This window comes from Tiliqua scincoides, chromosome 4 (assembly GCF_035046505.1).
Source record: "Tiliqua scincoides isolate rTilSci1 chromosome 4, rTilSci1.hap2, whole genome shotgun sequence".
Lineage (NCBI taxonomy): Eukaryota > Metazoa > Chordata > Lepidosauria > Squamata > Scincidae > Tiliqua > Tiliqua scincoides.
In genome coordinates this window covers 114,693,798-114,714,623 of record NC_089824.1, presented here as the reverse complement: position 1 = coordinate 114,714,623, position 20,826 = coordinate 114,693,798, and the positions used below count along the sequence as shown (strand labels likewise).

The window sequence follows — 20,826 nt, the reverse complement described above, 5'->3', positions numbered from 1 at the left end:
TTCAAGAAGCCCAACAGCCAGCCAGCCCCATGCCCCAGAAAGTGGCTAGTGGATAAGTTCCCAGCTTCTGTCCACCCGTGCAGTTTGCTAATCGCAAATGAGCAGCACCAGTCAAATTAACAATATACTGCTGATGCGGTTGTGAGTTCTGAAGCATCTGAACTATGCATTTCAAATGATTCAACATACTGGGGTGGGGTAAGCGTTCCATCCCAGATTCTATCCTTTAGGTCAAATACACCAAAAGACACACCTGCTCATCCTGGATACAGAAAGTGTCAACCCACTAGAGTTCATAATTTTTGCCGAATGGGACACAGTGTCATTACAGCTTTGACAAAGTGCCACAGCAGTAAGTTCCACAGTCAAGCATCAAAGTGAACTTCCTTCCTCATGCTCACAGGAACACTCAACAACATTCACCTGAAGTTCAACTCAGGCAGCAGTTTTCTAGTCTCTCCATGGAATGCAGAGTTCCAGGAAGAACCCTACCAAAAATTCAAGTGATAACCTTGACCAATTTTTCTCAGTCTTATGAGCAAGTTGCTCATAAAGAACCCCCCTTCCAAGGGATTGGGCAGTCCAATCCTTCTGGGAGCAGCAGGTTACAGCAGTGACAAAATGGCCACTACTGTATCCTGTGGCACTGGAAAGCCACCGGAGGTCTCCTTGGGGGGAAGGGGACATTTGTCCACTTACCGAGTAAAGATCCAGCCCCCCAATGGAGATTCTCGAGTCTGTGCCAACTAAATCGCTGGTGCAGTCTTGAGAAGCCCCATGTCAAGCTACCAAGCCAACATAGGGCACGTAGGATCCGGCAGAGGAGGCCTCCACCAGTCCCACCCCCTCCCAGGTCAATCCCACCCACCCCCGTTCTGATCTCCCTCCCTCTCGCATTCCCCAGCACTCACCTTTCCGCCTGCAGCTTCTGGGGCAGCACAGGCATCCCACCAGTGCTGCTTATTCTACAGGTGCTGCAAACATGCCTCATGGCATGTTTGTGACACCCAGCACTGGCAGCGCAAGTGTACAGGCAGCATTGAGGCCCATACAATTGGACTCTTAGAAGGACAGACTAGGTTCTTTATGGTGAATAACAGGACCAACTTGGAAAGCTTGTAGAAAGTAGCAGAAACCACGGGCCTTTCCTCAGAGTACTTTTAAGGTTTGATCATTATTCAGAAGAGGCAACATGGGAGAGTCCTGTAAAGCAAAGAAGCATTCCAACCAAAGTAAAGTCACATTAGAAAGAAACCCAAATGAAGCCAAAGCCACTATGAGGTTCAAAATTAGTTCTGATGCCAGACACTATGTTCTACTGCTAAAGTGCAGTGATGGGTGCCATCTTTAAGCAGAGACAAACCCAGGATCACTTCCAGGAAATCAAATGCATTGCTCATTCATTCCAACCTGGAGTCAAGCCAGAATACCTAAAATTCCCTCATTAAAGCTTCAAAAGGATGAAGCATTCTTCACTTCCTGCTTGGTGCTGTTTTTGAATAGCTGCCACACTCCACTTCAGAGGTAGCCATACTTCCATAGCTTGCAAAGTGATTCAGGCATCACTAATTGTGGCAATCAATTAGTAAAAGGATTACCTAAGCATTTCTGGAGATAATTTGTCATGAGGGACACACTGTTCCATTCAGCCATGGATGGTCCTGGGTCACCTGTTCCACCATGGAATGATGAAAATATCCAAAGTCATTGGTGGCATTTATTATCTGGCCAATTTCCAAATTGCTCACCAAGTTTTAAACACATTCCCTCTCAGGGAAAGCTGAAAATAATAAAACAAAAATAGAAAACCTACTAAATCTAATTACCCAGAAGTTAAAAACACAAAGCATATCCTTCCACTATAATTCCTTCTGACAGAGGGGTGTGTAGGGGTGAGAGAGAATTTATGTAAACACATGCAGCTGGTTCAGACTATACTTTTTTCCACTGATCCCTCTTCATGCATTTGAGGGGTGAGTGACCACTTCCTAGAATACCAGGGGTCTTGTTTCATGCTTGTTTAATTGTTGGAGGCAGTTCAGATGAACCCACCCCATGCAATTAAGTTAAAAAAAGCCACCTTGGGTGCCCTTTGGGGAGAAAGGCAGAATACAAATCCAATAAATTAATAATAAATAAAACAAAACCATCAGCAGGCCAGAAACACTGTGAGGTGTATGCACTCTGCTGAAAATGCATGAAAAGGGACAAAATATTGTCCAAAATGTTGCCAAATTTTGTCTCTAGTTTCATCTCCACTATCATTTGTAGGGCTTATTTTGAAGGTATTTTCAGCCCCAAAATGGCTTCATGGAGTAAAGAAGATTCATGAAGTGCAAACACCCTGTTCAAGGGAATTCAGAGCATTTTATTACACATGCTGATAAATGTTATCGGCACACATAGAGGGGCAGTTCAGACAAACCATCTGTTCCCCTATACAATTAAAGAAAATGCCCCCAAACCCCCCAGATGCAAAGGGAGAAGCCAGGACATGCACACATTATAAGTACAGCAATACTCTGCACTTTGATTAGAGACTAGAGCAAGGGTGAAAGTCAAAAATGGATGAATGTCAAAGCATAGCCTTATTTAGCTTGAAAATTCATTTTGGCTGGCGAAAAACATAAATATCTAACACATGTGAATGTATATGAAACCTAAACAGAAATAAATGTAAAACATAAGAATCTCAGTGAATGTTGCAGAAGATTGGATAAATTGGAAAGAACATGGACAAAATCTGAAATGTGTTTAACTGAAAATTTCTGGAAGAGCAAAGCGTAGCTGAATGTCAAGGTATTGCTGTATGCACGTCCTATACCACACTGTGCCAGATGGATGGGGTAAGCATTGCCTAAACTGGTCCATGTTATCTTGAGCCTGCATTGTCATTCATCTGCCCATGCACTCATTTATAGAATGTGATGACTAAGTGCACATGTCTGTGCAAGAGTTGTTCATGAAGTATAGGAATTCATTCATTCACCCACCCACCGCTTTCCATTCTCAGTAACAGCTTCTGACTGGGAGTGGATCTGAATAGGTCCTAATCACATTGCTGCTGCTGACGGGAAGGTTCTCTATTTGCATGAATGTAAATCTTGATCTTCTAGGCTCTCTCTGGTTGGAGAATGATAATTGCTAAATGATAAATGGAGAATGAAGAAAGCTGAAGGTGGTGACAGGGCCATAGTTACCCAGTATGTACACTCATTTATTTTGTCCTGCTATTGTCTAATGTCAAATACTCGTAGGATTCTGAAGAGCTAAAAAAAGCCAGAAAAACCTGTTTGATTAAATAGTGGGATGAGTGTACATCACAGGCAATGATGAACCATATTCCTTTCTCGAAAAGGTTTACGTATTTCATCTTAATGCTACCGGGAAAGTTTCTACTTTCCAATTCTAAAGGAAAGTTTTTTAGCAGGTATTGAGAAGGTATTTTAAAAGAAGGTATCAGATACGTCATCTCTTGAATATTGACAACACCCATAAAGGAAACTTATTCCTGGGCAGAAATAATTCCAACAGACAACTAAAAGACAGGGAAGTTTGACCATTGCTTTTGGCCTACTCCAACTAGTCTTCCCTAAATTCCTGGAGAGAGACGGCATTCACTGAGATCATAATGAGACCAGCGATACAAATGAGCTTATGTGAGACAGTATTACATGTACAGAATTAGTATGCATACACATGTTCCAAGTTGGTGGAACTTACAGGATTCATAGCTGTTACCAGTCCTTTTTTTGTAAAATAAAAAAAAGGGGTGCAGGAACTCACAACTTGTTAATCTTTTATTTTATTTTATTTATTTATTAAATTAATTACCGGAATTTTATAATACCGGAATATAATCTATTTTACAACTCATCTTGAACCAATAGAGGGTGTGTGACCACATGATTTTTGGTTCATAACTTCATAACTTAATCAATTCATTAACCCATCTTTTGTGGTTCCCCCCCTCCCCCAAGCATACGATAGGGTTGTAAGGCTGCAATCCTATCCATACTTTCCTGGGAGCAAGTCCCATTGACTATAATGAGATCTACTTCTGAGTGGACATGCATGGGATTGGGCTCCAAAGCCCATTTTATCAGATGCATAAAGTGTCTGCATTTAGCAAACAGATGCACAGGGGGATACAAAGAAAATGTTATAGGGGAAAAAAGTGATTAACAGTACAGTTTTCTGCATGTTTACTCAGAAATAAATCTGTGTTCAAAAGATTCACCTCCAGGGAAGTGTGAAGTGATGGTGCAAAAGAATCTCGCAGTTCCATTGGAACTGAATTGAATTTGTGGCTCAGTTTTAGTTCCACGAAGCCAGAGTCCCATCCTTTGCATGCCTAGTCAGGAGTAAGCCCCGTTAGAGCCAGTGGGGCTTCCTCCCAGGAAAGTGTGGACAGGCTTACAGTCTCAGAGCACCATCCTAGGCATGTCTACTCAGCAGTAAGCCCCATTAGAGCCAACAGGGCTTACTCCCGTGTAAGTGGCTAGCACTGCAGCCCCAGCCAGGCTCCTTCCCACACGTACCTCATGTCATCGGGGAAGAAGCGTGCCTGAAGCTGAGCCATCGCAAGAGCCAGAGCTGATGATCTGAATGGCAGAAACCCGCAGCCTACCTGCTGCCCCCGAAGCAACCCCGCTGCTCCCATGTAACTGAGAGTTCGCCCTGCCCGGTTGGGAGAGGTCTAGCAAGAGCTCCGCAATCGATTAGTGAGGGCTGTCCTCAAAGTCAAGCCCGACCCTTTAGCTCCACTACACCCAACCTCCTGCTTGTGGGTTTCCAAAGGCTGCTGCTCTGCTCAGTTGTATCAGGCTTGAAATTTCTGAGTCAAAGTTTTGCTTTATATATATTAACTGTGCTCAGTCCTTTTTTGTTTAAAAAAAAAAAAAGGTGCAGGAACACCGTTCCGGTGCGTTCCATTAGAAAAAGCCCTGGCTGTTACCATCTTGAAAGTGTTGTCTACATTACAGTCAGCCCACCTCATCTGTGGGTTCGGAACCTGTGGATTCCAAACCTGCAGCTGCAGGGCCTCACAGAATCTCCCAAATGTGACCAAAGGTGCCTTCTGGTTATGTCTAGGAGGTGTTCTGAGGTACACAGAGGTTTTTTTTAATGAAAAACCTGAAGTGTGTCTCAGAGGCCTCAGAATACTTCAGGACGCACAGTTGCAGTAGAGTCCGAAGATCCTTTAAGAGATCTCCCATGGATTTCGTTATCCATGGGCTCAGTAACTGGGAGGGGGGGGAGGAACTTAACCCCTGAGAATATCAAGGTCCCAGCTGTATATTTTGTATAAATTGCCATTTTAGAAAAACACTAGAAGTGTACATTAAAGTACAGGCTAAAATGGTAACAGCTGAGCTACCAGTTCAAAGGCCTGTTGCAAGAACAAAAGGAAACAAAAGTGTTGAGAGAATTTCATAAAAAACTTATAAAACTACAGGAGTGATTTAGGTAAAAACTGCCAGCAATAGGATACTAAAAAAGAAAAAATTAAGCAGAGAATAGTAAGCCATATAACTACGGTTAAGCCATATAACTACGGTTAACTATGTAAACTTATTCGGATTTATTAAAATTTTAAATGTAAATTAATTTTTCCCCCTGCCCCCCCGACACAGTGTCAGAGAGACAATGTGGCCCTCCTGCCAAAAACTTTGGATACCCCTGAACTACAGCAATAAAAAAGGTACGTGGTTCTCAAGCAATCTCATAAAAAGATAGTCTTGACTGAGAAAACAATCACCACATTAATGGTACATGTTTTACCTGATGTACCCATTCAGAAAAAGTCATTTTGCTCACTTAACTCTGAGGTACAAATGGAATTAATTAAAATTAATGAATTGAACAAAACTTTCCACTTAGAGATAAGTAACTGATATATATATCAGCTCAGTCTTGTTCAAAACAAGGCTTCATGGCCAGAAGAGAATGTGGTGGGAGCAGGAGTGCTATGCTCGGTGCTGACGGCTCCAGGTTCAAGCACCAATACACACCTAAAGACAGAGCTGAAAGCAAGACAAGGTGCAGCAAGACAAGGTGAACAGAAAAGTTGGGGAGGGGGAGAGGAATGCAATGGCACTGCTGTTACTGCTGCTTTAGCTATTCCGTGGGGCTTCCTAGGAAAAAGAGCATATGCAAGTTTTGACCTGTGCAGCTTCTTTACCTCATCATGTTATGTCCAAACAGGAGTGAAACTCCAGCCAAACTTCCCATCCAATCAGGGCGAGGCAAGGTTATTTGTTAAATAACTTAAGTTATTTAACTTAACAGCGTATGGATGGAAGCCAAGCAGACCAATCAAAAATCCAAAAGAGACATGGATGCAGCCTTATGGAAGTAGTTAGTTACGTTGGTAAACTCTTTAAAATCTTATTGATTTATTTCTACAAAGCTTGTAACTGCTGAGTAAGAACACTCCTTAGCCCAAGAAGTGATAAGCTGTGGACTGGTCAGGTAGACCAAGTCTTACAATCCAGATCCCAGTGTGTGCCACAAGCAAAGAGAAGAAGTTTGCAAGACAGACATCTCCAAACATGGCTCAAGCAAGGCCCAGGGCCTTCCTGCTTGTTTTCTTTTAGAAAGTGGTGAAAACTGAGCCTTGCTCAAAAACTGGACGGATGAGAGACAGGCAGGCAGGCAGTCATCAGAAGTGAGATTCAAACACATAAATGAATCTTGCTTATCTCAGCATTCAAAGTACTGTAAAGGGAGGCATGTTTTAGGGTACCAACAGATGCCAGGCCTTTTGTTATTCTGTTATTGGCCACATTGTCTACATTATATGTTTGGGGAAAATTCCATCCCTAAATTGGGTAGTGAAATGTATTTTATAGATTTGTTGTTTTTATAGTTGTAGACTGACCCGAGGACCCATTATGGGTGCTATCAATATTCAAGAGACGACGTATCTGATACCTTCTTTAAAAAAAAAAATTTAATTATCCTATTGCTGGCAGTTTCTGCCTAAATCACTCCTGTAGTTTTAAAATTAAGCAGAGAATAGTAAGCCATATAACTACGGCAATAAAAAAGGTACGTTCTCATGCAATCTTATAAAAAGATATATTGACTGAGAAAACATTCACCGCATTAATGGTTCATGTTTTACCTGATGTACCCATTCAGAAAAAGTCATTTTGCTCACTTAACTCTGAGGTACAAATGGAATTAATTAAAATTAATGAATTGAACAAAACTTTCCACTTAAGTGGAAATAAGTAACTGATTTATATCAGCTCAGTCTTGTTCAAAACAAGGCTTCACAGCCAGAAGACAATGTGGTGGGAGCAGGAGCGCTATGCTCGGTTGCTGACGGCTCCAGGTCCAAAGCACAAATAGACCTAAAGGCAGAGCTGATACAGAAGCTGCAGCAAGACAAGGTAAACAGAGAAGTTGGGGAGGGGGAAAGGAATGCAATGGCACTGCTGTTACTGCTGCTTTAGCTAACAAGGCAGCTGGCAAAGCACTGTCTGTCCTCATTTGTGAGACTGTACTGGCCATTGACTACGTGGTGAAGTTTTTCAATTCAAGTGAATTGACAAATGTCATTGTGCACCTGCATCTAGATTTTCAGCTTAAATAGAATTCTGGAGCGAACTCTGGAAAAGCAACAAGAAGTCTTGTAGCAACTTAAAAACCAACATATTCATTGCATCACGTTTTCTAGTGCTTGGGCCCATGGCTTTCTGTCAGTATATCTGATAGCGGCAGCCCATTCATTTTCTGAATTACAGCAGTATCTCGTACAACATTTGGATCCATCCCAGAAAGTCGAACACTGCACAAAACAGTGTTATGGAATGCCTTCATCTAATTATCAGGAAATGGGAGCTGATCAGTCTATAACACACTGCTCCCTTTGGCTAGAACAGCAGTCAATCTCACAGGGACAAAGAGCACAGTAACAAAATCAGCAGTAAGGAAGCAGGTTATGGGAAGTATTACTGTATTTGGAGACACACCTAGAAAATGTTTACTTTTAAAAACATGGAATAATAAAAATGACCTACTCTCGTAGGTGCCAACCACCAGTATTCCTGCACAAGTCATTGATCTGAATGTGCCTCAGATCTAAGAGTCAAATCCAGAAGAGTCAGGATCTGTCCTGGGACTGGTGCTTTTCAACCTCTTCATAAATGACCTGGAGACAGGGATGAGCAGTGAGGTGGCAAAGTTTGCAGACAACACCAAACTTTTCCAAGTGGTGAAGACCAGTTATTGTGTGGAGCTCCAGAAGGATCTCTCCAGACTGGCAGAATGGGCAGCAAAATAGCAGATGCGCTTCAATGCCAGTAAGCGTAAGGTCATGCACATTGGGGCAAAAAATCAAAACTTTACATATAGGCTGATGGGTTCTGAGCTGTCTGTGACAGATCAGGAGAGAGATCTTGGGGTGGTGGTGTACAGGTCGATGAAAGTGTTGACTCAATATCGACAGTTAAGAAGGCCAATTCTATGCTTGGGATCATTCGAAAAGGTATTAAGAACAAAACGGCTAATATTATAATGCCGTTGTATAAATCAATGGTAAGGCCACACCTGGAGTATTGTGCGCAGTTCTGGTCAAAAGAGAGCGACTAAGATGATTACTGGGCTGGGGCACCTTCCTGATGAGGAAAAGCTACAGCGTTTGGGCCTCTTCAGTCTAGAAAAGAGGCGCCTGAGGGGGGGACATGATTCAGACATATGAAATTATGCACGAGATGGACAGAGTGGATAGAGAGATGCTCTTTACACTCTCACTTAACACCAGAACCAGAGGACATCCACTAAAATTGAGTGTTGGGAGAGTGAAACAGACAAAAGAAAATATTTCTTTACTCAGCTTGTGGTCGGTCTGTGGAACTCCTTGCCACAGGATGTGGTGATGGCGTCTGGCCTGGACGCCTTTAAAAGGGGATTGGACAAGTTTCTGGAGGAAAAATCCATTACGGGTTACAACCCATGATGTGCATGTGCAACCTCCTGATTTTAGAAATGGGCTATGTCAGAATGCCAGATGCAAGGGAGGCCACCAGGATGAGGTCTCTTGTTATCTGGTGTGCTCCCTGGGGCATTTGGTGGCCCGCTGTGAGATATAGGAAGCTGGACTAGATGGGCCTATGGCCTGATCCAGTGGGGCTGTTCTTATGTTCTTAAGAGTGAATAAGCCCAGAAACAATGGCATTATCTCCTGAGAGCCGGCAATTCTGCTCTAGAAAGAAGTATACCATCATTACTTAATAGGCACAAGGGTATGTCAGCTCTTCTTAAACTAGATCAATGGAACCCCAACTGGCATGAAGTACCGTATTTTTCGCTCCATAAGACGCACCTAGTTTTTAGAGGAGGAAAACTTACTTTTAAAGTAAGCCTGCCCTCCCCCTGTGGCGCCTGTGCAAGTGAGGACCTTGCCCCCTTTGTTCTCCGCCTGCTCTCTCCCTGTAGCGCCTGTGCAAATGAGGACCTTGCCCCCAGTGCGGACCTTGTCCCCTTTGTTCTCCACCTGCCCTCCCCCTGTGGCGCCTGTGCAAATGAGGACCTTGCCCCCGGTGCGGACCTTGCCCCCAGTATTCGCTCCATAAGACGCACACACTTTTCCCCCCAATTTGGGGGGGGGAAGTGCGTCTTATGGAGCGAAAAATACGTTCGGACTCATTTCGCATCCTAAACAGCCAGGATGCAATACGTTCAGAAAAATTCTAAGAAATCTTTGTGAGAGATCTAAAGAATGTAATAAAAATGCTGACAGATAGAATTAAAAAAACAAATAAAATCAGTGAAGGGGCTACATTACAAACCTGTAAAAACAAACAGGGATTTCAAAAGTTATTCTGGATAAAGGATTTGCAAACATTGATTGCATTGTGAATTTTGGAGGTTCAGATGGTTCCTACCCAACTCTGAGCAAAGATCAGGACAAATGACTTTGCTCTCATCACAGGTTCAGGAACATGCAGATCTTCCTCACAGGTAGAGGAAGACACCAGATATGTTCATGTAAGCTCCAAGCATGTAAAGTATATACAGTGGGATATCAGAACAAGTCACCATTTCAAGAAACTTTTTCCATCTTTGTAGAACACCTAAATAATGTTTCTCTCTCCAGTAAAAATACAGTACAACAAAGTTGTACTATAACATAGCCTCAAATCTACTGCTTCGCTGTGCCAGATGCTAGGCTTGGCTCTATTTATAATATTTGTAGCACACCTTTTCCCTCCCACAACAGAGGTGTTCAAGGCAAATAACACCATATTACACAAAATTTTAAAAAAGTAAATAACAAACAATATGCAGCACCAGCAGCCAGTATCAAAACTGCATGACTACAAGGAATTAAACAGATCAGAAACATTTTCAGCCATTGTCAGAACAGCGGAAGCGATCGAGCTCACTACAGTACTTCCTCTCATAGGGCAGGGGATCTGTTCGGGAAGGTTGAGTGCTGCATGAAACACTGCATTAGAATACATTGTTTATAGAATAGGCAAGAAACGGGAACTGATTGGCCCAGAATGAACTGCTCCCATTAGCTTGAATAGCTGTCAATCACGCTGGGACAAAGAGCACTGTAATAAATCAGCATTGAAGGAAGCAGTGTAATGAGAAGCAGTACTGCCTGCACTCATTATCCGCTATCATGTACAGAACATTACTGTACGACCCAAGCAATCTGCCAGTCCAGTTCAGCCAATGCAAACAGAACCCACAGACCTAGAGTAATTGGGTTCAAATGTATACATGCAGGAAGTCTATGAAGCTGACTGAAGTAGTTCCAACGCTCTACACCACTATTCTCATCTTCACCACACATCTTCCACTTCATTCTCCTCTTTCTTTTCAAATTCAGGAAGCAGAATGAGGAACAGCATCACTGGTAAGGAGCAATGATGAGCAAGGGTTGTGATGGCCTCAGGTGCCAGAAGATCCTGGTCTGTATGCATGCAGTTAGGCCTTGGTTCACACATGTTCTGTGCACAGATGGGGGACAACTACTGTGTGAAAAGGTCCTCAGCAGAAGGTATGAAAATACTGAGGCCCCCCCACTGGCTCCCAGCATCAACCAGACGTAAGTGGAGGAACACAGACCCCCACTGCAGCCAACTCTTTGTGGCCTAAATACTATACACACACACATATACCTCACATAGGGTGAGGGACAGCTCCAAAAGGAACATGCTCCTTCTAGAAACTTCCACACTGGATAGTATATGCCAGTGGTTCTCACCCTTTTCAGCCTGGGACCCACTTCTGAGAATGACAATCTGTCCGGGACCCACCAGAAGTGATGTCATCAACCTGGAAGTGACATCAAGCAGGAAGTGAGATCAAGCAGGAAGTGACATCACTGTTCTTACCTAGGAACTCAAACTGTAAATGACAAGAGAAAATATTCCAGCTCAGAGGCTTCTTCCAATTCTCCCCCCCCCCCGCTACCATTGTACCATACCAGAAGTAAGCCCTTCTTACTGCCCATTGTGTTAAGTTGGGAACATCATTTAATGTAGTTTTGTGATATTATCCAAAAGGAAAGGTCCTTAAATCTTATTACTCACTCCCTGGAACTAACCTGGGTCATGGTGCTTTGGAGACAAGGGTGCCAGCAGGTGAAACAGTGTTTGGGTGGGCATATGGTAATGTGGAAGTCAGGGCTCCTGAGTCTGCAAAATTAATGATGTGATTCTGTGCTCTGAAAAGGTCTGGTGTTTATCTTTAAAAAGCAATTATCCATTTCTACTGAATATCTTAATGCTTCCAGGAATAAATATGAAATTCTAACAAACTATATCTGTAAAACCACCACCAAGATGTAGGAAGTTTTAAACATATGCCAGAACTAACAGCTGGCAACAATAAAGCAAAATTGGTGAAAGACCATGGCAGTGCTGTGATTCTCTGAAGACTGAACCAGAGATACAAGCAAGGAGTGAGCCTTGTGGGCTTTGAAATCACTCAGCTGCCAGGACAGCCACCACCATTCCCATCATCAGTAATGCACCCCATTTCACAAATTACCCTGAAGATTCCAAATGCTTCTCTGCCACATACACTGACTTTACTTTCAGTTAATTTCACATACAAACCTAAAGATAACCAAAATCATGGAACTGGAAGGGACATAAGAGGTCATCTAGTCCACCACCCCATCTGTAGTTTCTCAGACATATGCTCAGTGTTTACTTTCAGCCCATTTCACACACAACCCTGATGATCACCAAAATCATGGAATGACCTAAAAGGTCATCTAGTCCAACCCTCTGTCCGTAGCTTCTCATACATAGGTTCAGTGCAGAAGAGATGACCAAGGCACTTGGAGAGATGTATCATATCTGTTTGACTACTTTTAATGGTGTGCATCAGAGAAGTGTGGGGCGGGGCCATGGAGCATCCCCCTCACAGCTGGAAAGATAGGGACGTCCTACTGTTCTCCTCCCAGCTGCTAAAAGGAGCCAAACAGTGGGGTAGCTATATTGGGAGTGCTTGCTTGTCCTGGCCTCTCCACACTTCCTCTTGCCTGGCTGAGAACGTGGCAACGGAGTTTGGGCACTGAGGCCTCCTCTGCCGCCACCCATGGTCCCCACTCAGGGTGCTTTTCCACTCCCCCTCTCACCTGCCTAAGGTTAAAGGGAGCCAAACAGAGGGGTCCTGCATGCCCCCAAGAATGAGGGAGCACTCACCTGAAAATCTCCAAGCATGCTCTCCTCTCCCCTCCTTTGAATGGGTCTGGGCAGCAGCACACTCACAGAGGAAAAGTTGCACGCTGCCTGCCCTGCGCAAGTACAAGCTCTTTCTGTTTGTTTACTATGTGCCTGGAAGACTAAAATAGCTCCCCAAGGGTCTCTTTGCCCTTTTTTAAAATGGCTCCGACTGGGCCTACTTGCCCTGTCTCAAAATGGCTCCACCTGGGTCTACTTGCCCTTTCTCAAAATGGCACCACCAACTTCATTTTGCCCTTTTTCAAGATGCTGGCCACCATCTTATCGCGACCCACCAAGTGGGTTGTGACCCACAGTTTGAGAACCTCTGGTATATGCATTCTGCAGGATCAAGTGGGAAAGCTCTTCCTGGTTTGTATCATTTCAGGCTGCTGGCCAGAACGTCGAAAAAATTTGCTGCACACCATAAACAGCACATCAGGAAGCAAATCAGGCCGAAGTCTTCCTCCTGCCATATGTCGTATGTACAGAGTCATTTTTAATTGGGATGGGCAAGTATTCAAAGATGAGAAGCCCTCACTTGCAGCCCTGGAAAGCCCTGTACCACTTGACATTGCTGAATCCTAAACTGGCCCCAAGAACAAACAATATCCTAGACAACATGAAACTGGTGCTATTTTCCAAAACAAACAAAGAAGAACAGGTAGCTACTAGAAGTATTGTACTAGCACAATCTTAATGTGAGCACTACATTTTAACAGCTGTTGATCTACACAAGGTGTCAGATTAGAATAGCTGATAACTGCTCTTGCCACCAAGAGCACATCACATATTTCCAAAGAGAGTGTTTTAACATATCTATGTTACGATAGCAATTAATCACTTTAACATACCACAGAAATGTGTGATCCTCCTTCTGTGATAACCTTTTGGGGAAAACCCAACCTAAGTCATACAGCAGTATGTCTTATGCAACTATCTGCCATTAGTATAGATGCAGCCACATGGGTGGCATCCACTGTCTCCCACAGTCCAAAACAAGAAATCTTATTCTCCAGCAGGCTTCCCTTGTTCTGGAGTACAGAAATTGTGGGTGGCAAGATTCATCTTTAATTGTTAACCTGCAAGGAATCAAACAAGAAGCCACACCAAGTCATTCATGCACAAAATATTCTTAACAGACACCCGGAAGACCTTCAGAGACAAGTAAATAAAATCTATGGATCTTTCAGCTGCCAGCAAGACAGACTCAGCAGAGAAGAAACCAACAAACAATCACAGCATTAAAAAGCACAAATTATGTTTTCTGGGACTGATGCTGAAGACACCCCCACATCCCTTGGTGACACCATCAGAAAACAGGGCCTCTGGATACTTAAACCTAGAATAGTCAGCCAGCATATGTCTGTCTTTCTCCAGATAACAGACTTCAGGATTGTGTAAAACAAACTCGAGTTTCAAAGAATGCACTGTATACTGAAGAGAGTCTTTAAATATTCCAATACTATTGATGGGCTACGCCACTGGAACTAGCATTCTGATGGCTGAACATGCTCTCTGGTCATTGTAAAAGGTGATCTGAAAGTGCAGAGGTCCAGTATGTGATGGCCAACAAAGGAGTGTCTGTTGACAATGTTGAGTCAGTGGCAGGGGCAGAACGGCTTGGGGGGTAGCACATTGGAGGCAGGAGGGGATGGCACTCAGTGTGGGTGACTTGCGCTGGATGCTATCCCCTTTCTCACCTCCCAACACGCCCCAGCTCTCTCTCCTCAGACTTGAACCACCTAAAGAGCTGATGCAGGTCCAAAGGAAATCATTGGTGATATGGAGATTTACAGGACAATAAGGGGAAACATTTTCCCTTACCTCTCCCAAGCAACCTGATCTGCTCCCCCTCCCCCATAGCATATAGCACAGGCCATTTTGGCACAGCTGCATGCTATGGCAGGGGAAACCATAGGATGGGGCTGTAAGTCACATAGATAATGCTTTGTCAGAAAGCCAGGTATAGGTGCAGTTTTGGAGAATGAAAAACAGAAAATTACAATAATCCTTTGCATTTGTGTGGCACTTTAGAGCATGTTGCATCTATTATCTCAGCAAACCTTACAGTGATCCTATATCACTATCACTAAAGTAAAACTGGAGAAAGTGATGTCAAAACAGTGACTTGAAAAAGGCGACTTCCTAGAGAGTTCCTTCCACTCACTGGAAAGGAAAATTTGAACACAAGATTTGACTGGATAAAAGATTCAGCACATGACTGGATACCACAGTACCAATAGAGACAATCAAGTACAGTATACATAACCCAAGACAGTAGTTCAGGATGCACATTTCCATCTGTATTTCAATATGAACAAAAATGCACACCCCTAGTCACATTGTGCATTGCTACCAAGAGTCATAGTAGAGGTTTCAGACATATCTGAATGTGCAAATACATTCACATGGGTTTCCTAATTCACCAAGGGAACAAGCATGTAGAAGCTGTTTCCACACCTGTACATCTCTGCTCAATTGGGCAGTTGTTCAGACCAAAAAGAAGATTTAAATCACTTGGCAAAAAAGTTTCAAATATAATGCAGCAAGAAGTTCAGCAGTTATCTTCAGAGTCAGAAGCAATGAATGAATCAGCAATAAGTGAAAACACTACTACAGAGGAAATAAGAACCATAAGATAAGCATGGAGAGAGGGAAGGGGAAACAATAAAGTTCAAAAGAGGAAGGAGGAAAAACAAGTTGGTGCTTTGTATTAAACATTAAAAGTCACCAAAGAGTTTACATTGTAAATGAATAAACAAAAATCCACCCTACAGACATTACAAAATATTAAAATATTTTAAAACAGTGGTTCCCAAACTGTGGGTTGAGGTCCACTGGTGGGTCATGACCTGATTTTGGGTGGGTCCCCAAAGGGTGATGGAAGGATCAGATAATTGCCTCAAGTCTTGAGGCTGTTCAAAAATCAGATACTGTCGCTATTAATTACCTTACAAAGAGTTCAGCTCCTGCAGTTTGCAAGCATGAGTAAACACAGGGAGATATGTTTGAGGGTTTTTTAATTTTTAAATAAAAATATTTTATTTTTTCTAGATCTTTTTTGTTTAAGTCCGGTATACCTAGGTGGGTAAACACTTTAAAGACTATGGCTGCTCTTGACATCTCAACTTTAACCAGTTCATGGTGACAACCCACTAGAAGTTCCACTGTTCATGTGCCTCTGGAAGAGAAGAGAGTTAAGCAAGAGCACTACTGTGAGGATTGACAGTAAAACCTCCCAGTGAATTGTGCATAATGAACACATGAGAAGAGCAAGAGAAGCAGATACTTTTCTTAAGCATCTTAAGAATTAAGGGGGGGTGACACAAAGAAGAACGACAATAGGTGGAGGGAAAGAAGAGATATCTAAAAGACTAGGTAATTACCAAGTACATGCCTTCATTAGTTCTTTGTTATCCTTTCCTCCACTGTCTTCCCTCTCCCCATTCCCAACTCATATTAACTTTATAAGTTTCTCAGAGCAGGGAACTGCCTTTTGGGCATTTATTTTTCACATGCAAGTGGACAGAGTGATGTACAGGTAGATTCTCATTATTTGCTAGGGTTCCTTTCCCAGAACTCACCTGGATGGCAAAAATCACATTAAAGCAAATCCATTTAAAAAACAATGACCCTTTGCTTAGTGATTTAAAATCAGCCTTGCTGACCTTTGCGATGCAAGATAGAGTTATTAGGTGGACAATCCATCAATCAGTGCTCAGAAAGACTTCACTCCAAGTCAAAGACCCCTCCCTTCACCAATGCCAAGTGATTTTCTTTCTTCACCAAGTGATTATCTTTCTTTCACATGCTGAGTAGGAAGGGAGGGGTTGCTTTCCTTGGAGGGAAGGAGAGAGAATGATTGTCAGCTGGCTGCTAGGCTAATGATAAACTACTGTTTTCCTTTCATTTAAAGGGCCCTTCTCATCATGCTGACATAGAAAAATCTGTGGATTTTTCCATGGGTGAAAAATCCATGGATAATTAGGTTATACCTGTCGCTAGCGTGACTGTCTTACAACAGTAAGGAAAAGTTTTTTTAACTGTGAGTTTAAAGGGACCAGCACACTCCTCATTTGCAGTGGCCATTCGTGTTGAGTTAAATCCGGGTATAAAAAATCCACCTGTATGTAGTTCCTCCACTTCTTTTGTTCTCACTACACCCCTGTGAGGTAGGTGAGATATAATGGCTGCTTTTTTTTTTAGCTTCTAGTGCTAGGAAGTTTTTTTTTAGGTTCCAGCATGCTCAGATCACGTTCTTTTTTTAGGTTCTAGTGTGCTAGCCACAAAGAATTTCTCAAAGCAAGTCTGTAGCTAGAAAAGATGGCCACTACCAACCTTATGTTACTTTCACCTCTTCAATTAAAATGAAGCAGGCACCTATCAGAAGCATGGCAGCCTCCATAGCATGTGGAGTGTATTGTGAAAACATGGTGACCTCCATACAACTGATTTCAATGAGGGGACACAATTTTGTTGTTTTTAAAATAACCATGCTGGAAGCATGCTAGCAGCATGCAGGAAGTAACTTCTGGATTTTTTCTAGCTAAAAAAATAACACAGCCAATGACTGGCCCAAGGTCACACAGGTTTCATGGGTGAGCAGGAATCTGAACCTGGCTCTTCCAAGTCTAACTCCAGAACCACTACACCATCCTAGCTCTCTAAAACCAAGTTAAAACTTGGTTAAAGCATCAAGCCAAACTGTGGAAGGTTATCAAAACTCTATTTCTGACCATGTTTGAAGCAGCACTTTAAATTCCTCATTTACATAAACACACTCACTACCACTGTGCTAATGCACTCTGCTACATTCACAACTGCCCACTGGTAGTTTGGTGCTAAACCTGATTTTGCTGGAAAACTCATACAAGGGAATTGTTCTGGAATGCAGAGGAATTACCTGCACCCTTCCTGGCAGGGGCTGGCAAAAACATCATCATCCCAAAGTCCTACTGGATCAGACCAAAGGTCCACCTCATCCACCATCCTACTTCCCACAGTGGTTCAACAGATGCCTTCAAGCCTTGCTTGGCTTGAATAAACTCTTCTGCAGTTAGGCCAGAAGGTATTCAGTGGCATGCTGCCTCTGTGTTGGCACTGCTGGCCACTAACAGACTCCCCCTGCATTAATCCCCCAATCTCCTGTTCAAGCCACTAAGCTAATGGCCATTGCCACATCAGTCAGACAACACCTTTATGGGGAAAAAGCAGGCAACCCACATTCTGCAGAGGTGTCCACTGCCAGCATGAGACGCAGCTACACTGAAAGGGACACGACACCAGGAAGACGAAACTGAGACAAGCGGCTGTGCTACTCTCATAACGATGTCCAGCCACCAGCTCGGGAAAGGAGGTGGGCGTAGTGCGAGCAGCACCTTCCACCCCAAATCCAGACCAGTGGGGCTGGCGAGGGGAAAGGCTGGTGACCATCACAAGCCGCCTTGAGGGGCAGAGGCCGGCACAGGGCGACAACGCCTGGAGGGAGCCCTGCAGGTCCTGCGCGTGGGCAGCAAGAAAGGAGCTCAGGCAGACGCTCGCAGGCGACTGTGCGCTCCCCACGCCGCGCGGGAGGAAACCCCACGGAGGTTCCCCTCTCGGCAGCCGCGTCAGGCGGCACCAGCCAAGGGAGGAAGGAAACGCTCTCAGCCCGGGCTGGCTTGGGCCGGGGCTGCTGGGGACTCCCTTACCCTGGATGTCGCCGGCCAGCGCTCGCCAGGTGGGGGCGAAGTGGATGCAGTGGCCGCACCAGGAGGCGTAGAACTCGACCACCCAGGCGCTGCTGGAGTTGAAGACGCTGCGCTCCAGCGTGTCCGCCCGCAGCAGCACCAGCGGGTCGCTGGGCGAGTAGAGGCCGAGGCTGCGCGCCCCGGGCAGGAGCAGCAGGCAGCAGGCGAGGAGGAGGCGCGCGGGGGGCGGCCGGGCCCGGGAGAGCCACCTGAGCATGACGAGCACTAGCACCGCGGAGCTCCAAGGGGAGGGAAGCCGCCCAGCAGCCAGAAGCGCCTTGGCCGCCGCGCGCCGGGCTAAGAAGTGCCTCGGCCTCGCGCAGGAGGAGCCGGAGGCGGAGCGCACAAGGCAGGCGCCTCCCTGCCCGGGCCCGCAGGCGGGGCGGCCTTTGGCGCAGCGCACGTGCGAGCGACGGCGAGGGCTCCCCGCCCGCCCACGCGGCGCACGGGTTGGCATCGGGCAGGCACCGCCTCTCGGAGCCCAAGCCTGGCCCGGTCTACTCAGGAGTAAGTCCCCTTGTAGTCAGTGGGGCTTACTCCCGGGAAAGGGTGGTGAGTCTTGCTGCCTCAGAGACTGTGGGGAAGGGGCGACAGCGAGAGCCTGGAGCAACGCCCTCCCGGCCCGCGCTGAGCCTGCCTGAATGTGGTCCCTGCGCAGCTGGTCCACGCGCTCGCTCGCGGGAAAAACCAGGCCGGTCCGATTCTCGCAGGTGCGCGCCAGGAAGAAGGTGGAGTGGAAAAAAAACATTGGTGAGCTCAGGCTGTGGTGAATCTGCACGCTGATGGGTGAATCCTCGCCACGCTGTGCTGGGAGTAAGCCCTGTTGACTCTAATGGGACTTACTTCTGAGTAGGCATGCCTAGGCCTGGACTGTGAGTTCTGTGGAACTCCGTGGTTTTTGCTTTGAAGAGTTTTCCTTAGGAACGTCCACACGATCAAACTTCAGCTCATGGTGGCCTGGTCACTTTTGCCCACTAAAGTGGGCAAGTGATACGCTTCTTATCTGTTTAAGGGCCCGATCCTATCCTACTCTCCTGTGCTAATACAGCCATGCCAATGGGGTCTGAGCTGCATCCAGCAATGGGTCATGGAGGCCTCTTTATGGTAAGGGAATAGTCCCAAGCGTACCATGGAGGTGCATTGTGGCTCCATCAGCACTGGAAACTTGGACAGGACTGAGCCCTTCCAGCAGCCATTTTCAATCTTTTTCAGCCCACTGACAAGGCACTAAAATTGTCGCCGCACGCTATCAGTTTACTTACATTTAATTACTACATTACAACTAATTTTTAATTAATATAATTAATACAATTAAATCATGACATGACAAAGAGCACAAGCCTCACCAGGTCTACTCAGAAGTAAGTCCTATTTTGTTCAATGGTGCTTACTCAGGAAAGTGTGGTTAGGATTGCAGCCAAAGACGCACAAGAAGTTTGGAGAGTATGAAGTTTGGAGTATATGTGATTCTGGAAGGGAAGGAAAATGTTGTTATTAAAGCGTAATGCCAGAAAGAGCTGGCAAAGAGAGGTCAGACTGAGCACATAGTGGGGTGAGGGGCAATGAAGATACATGATTGAAAAGTGCAGGATTCAGCTGGGGGGGAGAATGTGAGGAAAGTGATTCTAGACCTTTGAAAGATATGGAGAAGGGAGGTACAGTAAGAGACGTGCTGACTGCAATTATGAGATTTGGGGGGAATGTGCCTGTAGGAGGGAGTGGGATGGGGAGAAGTGCCAATTGCCTGCTCCTGTATTTAAGAAAAAAAGTGCAACCAAAAGCCCAATCCTAGGCATGTCTGCTCAGAAATAAGCCCCACTATAGTCAATGGGGCTTACTCCCAGGTAAGTGTGGATAGGATTGTGGCCCAAAGCCCTTCCTCTGAAAGAAGGAAGTCACCTTGGGCAGTTGCAGGGAGTGGAAGGAGGAAAGGAAGGAAAAGGAGGCAAGTAGGCAGATAGATGGTTGCCCCCCATTAGTCTACTACCTGAGACAGCTGCTTCAGTTGGCTTTATGGGTGGGCCAGCCCTGCCAGTAAACTACAGTGAGCATTTGAGAAATAATTACTTTGGGTCATAAATGCAAAGAGGAAGCATCTGTCATCATTCCCCTCCCAAAATGTCAGCCCTGGCATTATTGTGCGCCACTTGCATTTATATCTAAAGCAGGTTGCACTGTTGCTTCATTTGCCAAGTGACAGAGGTTTCTGAAAGTCACATGGTGTATTCTGAGAGTTGCCCTGTTTAAGATGCAGAGGCCAGCTAATTAAAGAAAGGTCCTTTACCCATTCAACTCTACTCTCATCTGCATTATTACTTAATGTGTCAGAGCTGTGTTGTCATTTTCAATCAAAACTGGCTCCAATTATAAGTTTGGCTCAAATTAAGCCCCGACTT

General features: G+C 44.8%; 1 protein-coding gene across 1 annotated transcript in view; it reads right to left on the bottom strand.

Annotated features, from left to right (window-relative positions):
* Positions 1-18,714, bottom strand: part of QSOX1 (quiescin sulfhydryl oxidase 1) — a 94,297-nt gene extending 75,583 nt beyond the window's left edge. Inside the window, exon 1 of the mRNA XM_066625883.1 lies at positions 18,392-18,714. Coding sequence (XP_066481980.1) covers positions 18,392-18,647 — 256 coding nt within the window. The 5' untranslated portion in view covers positions 18,648-18,714. The remainder of the gene's footprint in view (positions 1-18,391) is intronic.
* Between the last annotated feature and the right edge of the window lie 2,112 nt (positions 18,715-20,826).